General features: G+C 40.6%; 1 protein-coding gene across 1 annotated transcript in view; it reads left to right on the top strand.

Moving 5' to 3' along the window:
• Positions 1-12,218, top strand: part of Rnls (renalase, FAD dependent amine oxidase) — a 260,854-nt gene that overhangs the window by 231,460 nt on the left and 17,176 nt on the right. The window contains exon 6 of the mRNA XM_038317674.1: positions 3,539-3,714. Coding sequence (XP_038173602.1) covers positions 3,539-3,714 — 176 coding nt within the window. The remainder of the gene's footprint in view (positions 1-3,538; positions 3,715-12,218) is intronic.

The raw sequence follows: 12,218 nt of genomic DNA, 5'->3' as shown, positions 1-12,218 counted from the left end.
CATATATATATCACTGCATAGCTTTTGTTGACCTTTTGTTGACCCTGTTATTGCCTTCCCCGTCCTGTCTCCTCCATTCTTGCTAGTTCCCTGTCTTACCTAGCAAAAGTCTCTTTATGCATTCTAGTAACATGTGTGTGTGTTTACCCATGTCTACAATCTGCATTTGAAAGAAAGCATGTAAGATTTTGTTTTTTCCTCCATTGTCATCTCTAGTCTCTCCCCTTCAGATATAAATTTTAATAACATGTTTGTTACTCATTGTGATTTTCTGTGTGTTTTCTTTTTTTCACTTAAGATTCTAAAGTTGCCTTTTAGTTTGGGAGGTTGGAGTCATTTCTTTTAAACTTCTTTTTTTAATTTTTTTTAATTTATTAAATTTTTTTTAAAAAAATACCAATCCAAGTTCCCACTCCCTCCCCTCCTTCCATTTCCTCCACACATCCTCCTCCCCACCCCCCATCCAATCTTCTGAGAAGGTAAGACACATTGCTTTGTGGAAGGTCCAAGGCCCTTCCTACTATATCTAGGCTGAGCAAGGTATACATCCAAAGAGAATAGGATTCCAAGAAGCCAGTACAAGCAGTAGGGATAAATCCTGGTGCCACTGCCAGTAACCTCTCAGGCTGCCCCAGCAATTCAACTGTCAACAAAATTCAGAGCGATTAGCTTGGTCCTATGCTTGTTCCTTCCCAGTCTGGCTGGAGTTGGTGAGCTTCTATTAGCTCAGGTAGACTGTTTCAGTACACCCATCATGGTCTTGACTTCTTTGCTCATATTCTCTTTCTTTACACTCAGTCCAGTGCTCTGCTATAGGTCTCTGTTTCCATCAGTTGCTGGATGAAGGTTCTATGGTGATATTTAAGATATTCATCAGGGCAAATCAAGATCGGGCCCCCTCTCTTCTATTGTTTAAGGTCTTAGCTGGGGTCATCCTTGTAGATTCCTAGGAATTTCTCTAGAGCCAGGTTCCTGCTAACCCTATAATGGCTCCCTCAATCAAGATATCCCTTTCCTTGTTCTCATCTCTGTCCTTCCTCCATCTCAACTATCCCATTCTCTCAAGTTTTTCTCAAACCCCACTTCTCTCCTCCTCTTCCCCTTCTACCTTCCTTTCTCCCCCCACCCCATGCTTCCAATTTTGTCAGGCGATCTTGTCTGTTTCCAATTTCCAGATGGATCTATATGTTTTTCTTAGGGTTCACCTTATTACTTAGCTTCTCTAGGATCATAAACTATAGGCTCAATGTCCTTTGTTTATATTTAGTATCCACTTATGAGTGAGTACATACCATATTTATCTTTTGGGGGCCTGGGTTACCCCACTCAGGATAGTGTTAGTCTAAACTTTAATATAAATTCTCAAAATTTGTTCAATCCCAAGAATAAAAAGTAACCAGGTTGTTCTCTGTTCTATAATTATTTAAGAACCATTTCAATTTGAGTTTTAAGATTCCTTTTTGCATTGCTCTCCTGGCTGGAGATGGCTATCGTAAATGGGCAAAACTTGTCATGCACCACTACCAGCCTTAGTGAGTAGACAAGAGCACCTCTTGATGCTCAGCGCATTTCTAGCATTTGTGTTCCCTTAAAGTCTGCCAGTAAGAGCAAGCAAAGCTCTATTCTCCTGCTTCCCAACACCACTGAGGTAGCTTTCTGTCTCTAGAAAGATTTGGTTCCACATAATGGAGAATGGTATTGCACCCCTTCACTGTGAACAAGCTTCATGAGATATAAACTGGCATGTAAATAACACCTGCTGTCTTGGGTATTCTTCTGTTGTGATAAAATACCCTCCCAAATGAACTTAAGTAAGAGAGGGCTTGTTCTGGCTCACAGTTCGGAGTGCAGTCCATCATAGTGAGGAAGTCCTGGCAGCAGGAGATTGAAGCCGCTCGCTGGTCACATTCCATCAAGAGCAGGAAGCAGAGAACAGTAACTGCAGGTGCACACACAGTCCTCACCTTTTAAACCATCAAACCTCAAAGGCAGCACGCCAAGGGTTTCCTACTGTGGGAGCTTCCCCTGAAGGAACTTGCAGTTTTGCACTGATGAGTCTCGCAAAGCCTGCACTCACAGGACAAGGGCTCAGCATGCCCAGGGATGTCTTCTCAGCTGCTTAATGAGGTTGTCCCAGTTACAGTGAGGTGAACGACGATCTGATTCACCATGGCACTTAGAACACAGTGTCTCCATTCATATTCCAACCTCATGTGTGATACGTGTGGCATTTGATGGAGACACTGATTGTGCTTTAAAAGGTTTGTAAAAGGTTTGTGGCATTTTGAGACCATTCCTTGTGGTTATCTCTAAAGTCTGGAGCTGTGTGAACTGGGGAGACAAAGTACTTTTATTAAAAATAATTCATGGCTATAATTTGAGCAACACCTAGGAATATTGCCCTTTTAGCTGATTTATTGCCTTCATCCTGTATCTTTTATGAAGCATCTATTTTGTATATTGTTTTAGCTACATTATAAACCTAGGCAGGTACAAGCTTAAAAAAATAAATCTCTAAAATGTAGAGACACTAGCTGGGCATATGCCAAGTGATTGGTTTATGCCATTCAACCTTTGATTTTTGTGTATAGAAGTGAATTGATATAGTTCAAATAGTATGACCTCTTATAATACAAAATTAGAGACATTTAGAATCAAGTTGCCGATCTGTCAGTGCCATATGGCGTCAGTATTATTTAAACCAAACTCAGGTTAACATTCTTTCCAAGATTATATTTTCTAATGGCTTAGATGCCTAAATCTCTTTAACTTCATGCCTTATTAGCTACCGTATGTTCTTCTAAATGTGGGCATCTACACATGTTTTGTAATCATTAAAATACAGTGAAATCAAATCCAGTGACAAATAAAAATGGGGAGTTATAGATGGGACAGACTTTTATTCTGTTGTTAGCTGAAAGATAAAGTATAGCAGCACAACTATACTCTTGCCATTAAGAGTGTAGAGGAGGTGTTCTCAAATTTAAGGCCAGCCTGGGCTACATCACAACCCTCACATACACATACACACAAAAGATACAAGAAATAATATTAGGAGGAAAGTTCTCATTTCAAAGAGATAATTTCTTTTTCAAAGTGGTAAACATAATGTACAATTGTTATAATTTTAGAAAAATATTTTGCAATCTTCCTAACATAAGTATCTTTCAGAACATCCATTTCATCCCCAGAACTTAAGAAAAAAGAACATGTATGATATAATATATAAAAGATTTACAATTTGATAATAAGAGAAGATAAAAATACCAATAAATGTAGCTGTACCCAGAGCAGGAGGTTCTTGTCGTCTCTTCACGTTTCTTAGAAAGACGTGAGCTCTTGTTTGCTAAAGCATCTTCAACCTACCTTCCTCTCCAGGAGAGCTGAGGCTGGTTCAGAACCAGCCTGACATATGCTGAGCCATTAGTCTGCTTTTCCTCTGGTTGCTATGCTCACTTTCTAACTTTGAATTCAAACACGGGCCGGTGCTTCCAGGCTCCTGTGCCTTAAGACCCATCCTTCTGTCCTCTCACTACAGAGTCATCGGAATTTGGCCCATCCCTGGTGATCCACACCACTGTCCCATTTGGAGTTACGCACTTGGAGCGCAGTGAGGAGGATGTGCAGGAGTTAATCAGCCAGCAGCTGGAAGCCATTCTACCGGGTTTGCCTCAGCCGGTTGCTACCAAGTGCCAGAAGTGGAGGTATTCGCAGGTAATCAGAGAACAGAGTGGCAGCATGGGGCGTTTTCCAGGTCTACTGTTTTCTAGCAAAACTGATGTCACTTTGTGTTCTTCACCGTTCTCTGGTAGGAGAAATGAATGGTGGCATCTTTGACGTCAATCCGGGTTTGTCATACACACGTGTAATTTCCACAGGTGCCATAGCCCCGCTACTTCTCAATGCGACGCTCATGGCACTTTTACCACTTTTGCCCACAACCCAGCACATCCTGAAATTCTGGGTTTCTTATGCAGGCAAGAAAGCTTCTACATCCAAATGCAGCCCTGCGGATCTTCCTGTCACCGTGGCTGCGTGGTAGCCACTTTATCTACCCAGATTTTTTAAGTCTGTCACTTTAACATTATGTGCATAGTTAGTTGCCAGCATTTTTTTTTTTATTGAGTATTTACTTCAGTTTGAGTGGTGACAGCAGAGGTCTTTCTTGAGTAAGTCTAGAATACTGAACTGAGCTGCCTTCCAGGGTAAGCTAACCCTGCTTATCATTCTTCTAGGTCAGCCTTAAAGCTTTTAATACAGGGTAAATCTTGACTTAAACACACACACACTTTTACTAGAGTTGGAATACTGTCGCAGAAATGTCTTTGGAGCTGTAAACTCAGTTGGGAAGTCACGCGGGGGTCAATGACGCAAAGGCGGGATAAGTGAAGATGAGAAGCCGCAGAGACTTGCGTTTCCCCCCAGGGGTTCTGAGGCCATTGATTAGCAGATTTCTGAGTGCTATTGGCTATCCAAGCTGGAAAACCTTCAGAAAAAGTGGTGTTATGGGAAATCGCAGCAGATTTTGTATGTTTTAAAGAGCTTTCCAAATTAGAGGAAATAGTAAATTACTCACTAAAATATTGCAGCAGGTCTGTGTTTACCCATATCTTCTCAAGTTAAATTATACAGTGAACCTTAGGGGAAAATATTTACTTAAGCATGTCATGGTCACTTTAGAAGACTTTGCCCTTTCCTTTTAAGAGCGCTGGAAAAAAAAATCTCAATAACTAGTGTCTGTAAATGATATTTAACTCAATTTTAGGTTGACTTGAAAAGGAAACCAGGGAAAGAATCTTGGGATAGTTTGAAGCTGGGTGTATTGTACATAAGTCATTTTGCCTATTGTAAATCCTCCCATGAAAGTAGTTTGTGAAGTTCCTTTTTCTGCTTTTCTCATAAACAATTTACTAATTGGCTTAAAAAATGTTTTTCTGAAATCTACTCATTTCTTACAAGTTTATAACATTCTAAAAGTAGCCTTCTCCTAACCACACAAAAGATTGTACACTATCACAAAATTTAATCAAGAGATTATTTTGAATATCATGCACATCTGAACTCTAGCAATGGTTTTAATTGCAATTTGGGTGTTGAAATCATTCCACTGTGCTTATTTATAAATCTGTAGACTTGAAAGCTACATTGACTGCAAAGGGGGACAAGCTGTTGTCCAGACTTTAAAAGCCTACATTTCTCACTGTTCATACGCTTCCCTAGGCTCTTGAATGCCAGTCTCCAAAGAGTAACATTGTTATTTGTGGTGAACATCTCAACTATACATATTAGAAAAAAGGAATGACCAATGAAAGGTCAAGCAACTTAAAATAATTTACTTACTTTTAGATACTCTCCTTAAACAATGTATTCCAGGTGCTTCTCAAAGGTCCATCTTAACCTTTCGAATTTGACAGAGATGTGTATACCCTAAGCCTTGCCATCATGGTACAAGTGGCCTTGTTTCAATTAATCAATGTACATTTGTGTGGAAGTTGGATATAATACAGTACTAAACTCATAAGAAGAAGACTATAAACCAGAGACACACAAAAAAAGAGGATCCGGGGGCTACATTTTCTTTGCCTCCCCACCTGTCTGAACAGAGACAGCGCTTTTGAGGAGGAAACCCCACCACCGTTTCTCTCTAGAACAGGTTCCGCTCTGTGTTCCTTCTGTCTCTCCTCCCTTCTCTTCCTTCTCCACATATCATCTCGTTCCTTTTCTTCTATTTTTTTGAAAGACAAAATGTCAGAGCCCTACACACCTGTATATTAGGAAAGCTTCTGTAGACTATAGATCAAATATCTATGTCCCAAACAGTGCTGGGTAGTATGGGTTCCCTATCCAAGACCCTGCAGGATCAATACTTTCTTTCCATTAATTTCTTTTCTTCTTTTTCTCTCCTTTTGGGACACTTGAACTGTATCTTGGCACTAAGTACTAGATAGGGGTGGAGGGGCTGGACTCGAAGCTGGATAACTCAAAGGCATAATCTTATTTAATGCCAAAGGGACACACAATTGGAATAGCCAAAATGCAAAATCCTGATAACATGCAATGTTATTAAGAAACAGTAGTGGGAACTCTCACTCATGACTGGTGGAAATACAAACTAGTAGAGGCATAAGTAGGCAGGTAAGTAGCTTTCAAGAAAGCCAGACAGTTGGGAAGGATGGAAGAATAGCTAGGCTGGCAAGGATTTTTAAGGTAATGAGAATATTCAGATGCTATGATAGTAAATTAAATTATACACTTGTCCTAATCCATAAATATACAGTATTGGAGATGAATCCTAATATAAGGTATGGACTTGGGGAATTTTATTTTTCTCCCTGCTATGACAAAATACCAACATAAAGACAGTTTAAAGAAATAACAGGGATCTTAAGAGTCGGATCATGGTTTGAGGATTCCAGTCCATGGTGGCACAGCAGAAGAGCATAAGGCAAATAAACAATGTATTCCTGCAGTCAGGGGACAGAAAAGAGGTGAATGCTGATTCTCAGGACACTTTCTCGTTGCCCTCTAGAATCATTCTAGAAACTTAGACCCTGGGAAAGTTCCACCCACATTTAGGATATGTCTTCTCTGCTTAAACATCTGTGGTAACACCTCACAGGAATATCCAAAGATGCATCTCTTAGGCAATTCTAAATCGAGACAATGAAAGATTAACCATCACAGGGTGATAGGATATGCCAACTTAGATTCACCAATTTCATTAACTCACAGATCTGAAAGCTAAAAGTCTGAGCAGCATGGTGCTGGCACCAGTGAAGGCCCCACGGGCTAAGTCACCTCATGGTGTATCACAATGACAAGAGCAGAGCATGCATGAGGATGACGGGTGACCCATGAAGCCAGCGTCAGAGTCGGAGGAGCTCTGTTACAACAACTGACTCTCCCAAAAAGGAGCTCAGAGTCTGATAACTACTTCGATCTCATCCAACCACTATCTTCAACAACTCAACCAGCTTTCCCCTGAACTCCATCTCGTCAATGCCCTACTGCTGTACACACGGAATATAGCTTCCAGCAACGTGAATCCTTGAAAGACACCCACAAACCATGTCCACACCTTCACACTTGCGTTAAGAAGTGCCCAGAAGAATAATATATATACAAATTTTAAAACTCCACTGGCAAACCCAAAATAAGTCATATAAACACACTGTGCTTTCAAGGTATCTTGAGTCTCCCAGGGGCAACCCACTATAGTGAGTGAGGAAAGAAAGGCGCGGGATGGGGGCTGGAATTAACTAACTTCCTTCTACTCCCATGGATAATGATGCCATGGTGGGCCACACATTCATCAGGTGGGTACTCTTCCCTTCGGGGCAACTAATCATTCACAGCTTTGAAAGATGAGGGATCTTTGGGAAGGGCTTTGTTTTTCTCAGTCACGTCCTCTTTCCTCTGGTTCCCCTGGCGGATCCCTCTAAGACCCCACATGAAATCTTAAGGGAATACATCAGCACTTTAAGGCTCCATCTTAAAGAAATGGCAGGGGGTATTTGTCCATGGGAGCCAGTTTCTCATTTTCCTCTTGTCTGCAGGCCCATTGCCATCCCTGGGATACCCACATGGCAGGAGGGGGACATGTTCAGTCGCCTGCAGCGCCACCGGTTTCCCTTCTGAAACCAGACAGACTACTATCTGCTGAGACTCAAGCCTCTAAATTGAATTTTGTCTTAAACAACATAGCGGTACATTTTTGTGGGTGCTGCAAATGAAGGGAAAAAATGTGTTTGGACAACTTGGCAACTGTTTCTGTGCTTCTCATCTAGGGTTTGGATAAAATTCCTCAATTGCTGGGCTTGGGTTTAACTCAAGGGAACAGTGGCAAATTTTTTAAATGGTTCTCAGTTCTTCCATTTTACATCAATTTCCCATCCGTAATTTAAATGTTTATCCAGTTAAATGTAATTTGGTGTTTAGTCCATACAGCATTTCCTTGAGGATTCTAGAACAAGTTGGTTATTTTAACACTTTAGGCAGAAAACTGATCACTGAAAATGCCTCTCCAGACAACTTGACATAGGATCCTCAGGGTGCCTCCGACCCTGCTGCTCTCACCACCGTGCTCCCGGGCTTCCCTTTGTTTCAGTGTCTGCCTTGAAGATTCTTTAAACTATTCCTAGTGACTGGTTGCTTTTGAGGTATAACTATGATTTTCCCCATCCTTCTTTGGTTAAAATATTAGTGACTCTGCCATTTTCTTTGAAAACTCATGAATTGCTTCTATTACTATCATTATTATTATTATTACTAATTTTTGCTTTTCCATACAGTGTTTCTCTGTGTAGCCATGGTTATCCTGGAACTCTCCCTTTAGACCAGGCTGGCCTCAAACTCAGAAATTTGCTTCCTGCCTCTGCCTCCTGAGTGATGGAATTAAAAAAGCATGTGCTACTACTTATTTTTAAAGATTGTCCAACACCAAAGATATAAGGAGAAGAATTTTAGAGCACAGAAAGGTAGTTAGCTGAGTTAGTTGACACGTTAGCATTGTTGACAAAATGAATGAATGCACCAGCCTGTTGTTATCAGTGCAGTGATCTCCTGTCACTTAGTTTCTTACTCAGAGGCTGTGTCTCTGCTACCCAGAATGGAAAGTGACCACCAGACTGAAAGTACAGCAGGCAGAAGAGGGAAAATAGCCTTTTCTACATCTATAATGTACAAAGAGCCTTAAAAAGTTAAGTACCAATTAATAAATGAACAGACAGTTCTAAAAGGAAGAATGAAAGAAAAAAGGAAGGAAGGAGGGAGGGAGAGAGGGAGAGAGGGAGGGAGGGAAGGAAGGAAGGAGAAAGGAAATACAGATGACCAATAAATATTTGAAAAAGTGTTCTTAACATCTTTAGCCATCAAGGAAATGCAGATTAAAACTGCCTGGAGATTGTCTCACCAAAGTCAGAATGGCTATCATTAAGGAAACAACATAAAGTCCGGGTGAGGATGTAGGGGTAGGGGTGGGGGGAGATAAATCTTTACACACTACTGATGGCAATGTAAACTGGGGCAGCCACTATGGAAGGCAGTGTGGATGGAAGCAGAAGTGCAATCTGACTCATCTATTGCACTCAGGTACATACCGGAAGGCCTAAGTGTTCTCAGACAGAACACTACAGAAATACTTGAACAGCCATGTTTACCATGGCGCTATTCATAACTGCTTCAAAAAGAACCACATTGATGTCTATCAACAGAGGAATGAAGAAAATTTGACACATATACACAATGGAATTCTGTTTAGACATAAAGAGAAAGAAATTGTGACATTTTCAGGAAGGTGGAGGCAACCACACAGTCTTTGTGTTACTAGCATGTGCATGTTGTCATGGCTGACCATTTAGTATTGAGTAACCAGGTGGTGTTCTTCTACAGGGCAGATACTGTTTCTGCAGCTCTCCGAATTCCTTAGTTGCCTGGAGTTCTTTGTGTTGGGTTGAGGCCTCATGGCTGTACGCCATCCACATTAGCATGTCTATTGATGTCATCCTTGTTTAGCTCATGTGTAGGCAGACATGTTTATGTATGTAATAACAGTTTAAGAAAATGAGGTCATGAATTTGAAAAGGAGCAAGGAGAGTAAGTGCAAGGTTTTGGAGGGAAAATGGGGAAGAATGTAATTATATTGTAATCTCAAAAAATATAAAATAATTTTTAAGCTAACAAAAAAGCAAAGACTGTTGCTATAATTTAACAAAAGGCATACTAGAATGGGGAAAAATAAAATTTAAAAAAAGAGCCAGGCAGTGGTGGTGCATGCCTTTAATCCCAGCACTCAGAATGTAGAGGAGGCAGGTGCCTGTGAGTTCGAGGTCAGCCTGGTCTACAGTGAGAGTTCCAACCAGGACTATACAGAGAAACCCTATCTCAGACAGAGAGAGAGAGAGAGAGAGAGAGAGAGAGAGAGAGAGAGAGAGAGAGAGAGAGAGAGAGGAAAAAGAGAGAGAGGAAAAACAGAGAGAGAGAAACAGAAAGAAGAAAAAGAAAGAAAGAAAGAAAGAAAGAAAGAAAGAAAGAAAGAAAGAAAGAAAGAAAGAAAGAAAGAAAATTAAAATACACATGGCAGCAGGATGCACACTATTTGAGAGAATTAAGAGAACAAGCAAGAAGGTAGCAAAGGAGAATGAGGAAGGATAATGGGGAAGGGTGATTGCATGGCTTGGGTAAGAATAGCTAGCCCCCATAAGTTCATATGTTTAAAGTACAATGATACACATCTATGAGAATTTTATAATGAAAGCTATTACTTTGTACTCTAGTAAAAAAAATAAAGAAAACTGTGCATGCACATGAATACAAATGCTGTATATAGGCATGAAGTTTTATGAAGAGCCTGAAATTCTCCCATGGACCCAGTGTTAGGAACACTGTAATACACAGTATTATACTGTAACATGAATGCTGTAAATACACTATTATCTGAATAAATCAAGGCATTTCAAAACTTTGTCTTTAACATAGTATTGCAGTCACAGAAATATAATCCAGCAATTAAAAAGTGTTAAAAAGCAAATTCAGACTTTGCCGATCTTTGGTAAGACCTTGAAGGACACGCAGCATCCTAATATCAGCCGTTCCTTTAGAAGCAGCCCTGCAGCACATACCACTTGTCTTGGCTAGTTCCATGTCAGCTTGACACAAGCTAGAGTAGTTGGAGAGAAGGGAGCCTCGACTGAGAAAATACCTCCATAAGATCAGGATATAGGCAGGCCTGTGGGGGCATTTTCTTCACTAGTGGTTGATGTAAGAGTGCTCAGTCCATTGTGGGTGGACCACCCTTGAAATGGTCCTGGGTTCTAAAAGAAAGCAGTCTGAACAAGCCATGGAGAGCAAGTCAGTAAGCAGCACTCCTCCATGACCTCTGCTTCAGCTCCTGCCTCCAGGTCTCTACCCTGTCTGAATTCCAGTCCTGGCTTCAGTCAATGATGGACAAAGATTTGGAAGTGTAAGCCAACTTGCTTTTTGGTCATGGTGTTTCATCTCAGGAAGAAAAACTCTAAGATACCAGTTGCATGAAACCCTTGTACTTTCTCTTTCTACACTTGACTCTTTATCTTCCACAGAAACATCCCATCATGTAGACCCATCTTTTTGCCTCTTTTTATCACCCTTCCATTCACATTTTTCCTTTTGACACTGTCCTTGCTTTTATTCAGACAAGGAAGTATTTGCCCAGTCAATAGAAAATCCCTTGTTAAAAGGCATAGGAGAGGAAAAAGAAACTATGGACTAATGCAATGCTAGAATTTTCCTTTCAGATTTGATTTGGAAGGGCCAAGGCTCTGTGCACAGAATTACATTATTCTCTCTCACAGGGATACTCTCTGGTAGGTGATTGTGTCTAATTTCAAGATTGAACCGGCAAGAGGCAAGCCATGTTTTTTCTTCCACTTCGTCATATGCATTTTCTATTGTTACCTTCAGAAAGTTGAAAGCGCAGGGTGGTACCATCTCAAAAGGATCGTTTCTTCTTTCAGAGCAGTCAGCTACCTGACAAGCTACACCCCTTTTCCCACCAGAATGGGCCTTTCCTGTGTCAGCTTTCCAATGCTACAGCAAAATGTCGCACATAATCAACTTATAAGGAGAAACGATTTCCTTTTACAGCTATGGAGAGTCCAGTGAAAGATTGGTTAGTTTTAATGATTTGAGTCCAGAGCAAGTAGCACATCATGGCAGGAGTCTGCATCATTCTCTTAATAGTCTCTCAATCCAAGGGAGCGCAAAGGGGGCAAGGAGGAAGGGGCTGGGACCCACAACCCTCTTTAACAGCACATCTCTAGTCACATAAGGACCTTTCCTCTTGTCCTCACATCGTAAAGCTTCTGAAACTTCCCAATAGGACCATTTTGAGGCTCAATCCCCTAACACATGAGTCTTTGGGGGACATTTAAGATCTAATCTATCACACTTTGCAAGCCTATTATCTGTTGAATCAACAATTCTCTGAAACTAGGCATTATGATTGATATTTTAGAAACAACCAAAGTCATTTGATCTTTTTACTGAAGTGGATTGTCAACTTGATAATTTTTTAGCTTTTAAGTAAAACCTATAGCTGATCTTCATCCAACTGTTTTAGTTTAACTCATAACCTAATTTTGAAAGCAATTTAAATTCATCACCCATGAAAGACAGTATCTAGTGCAGATCACAGATTTAAATATGTGACTTTCTAGCATGACTGCTCTGGAAGATAATTG

The sequence above is a fragment of the Arvicola amphibius genome, chromosome 1 (assembly GCF_903992535.2).
Source record: "Arvicola amphibius chromosome 1, mArvAmp1.2, whole genome shotgun sequence".
NCBI lineage: Eukaryota > Metazoa > Chordata > Mammalia > Rodentia > Cricetidae > Arvicola > Arvicola amphibius.
The sequence above is the reverse complement of the archived record's forward strand: the minus strand, read 5'-3'. Positions and strand labels throughout refer to the sequence as shown.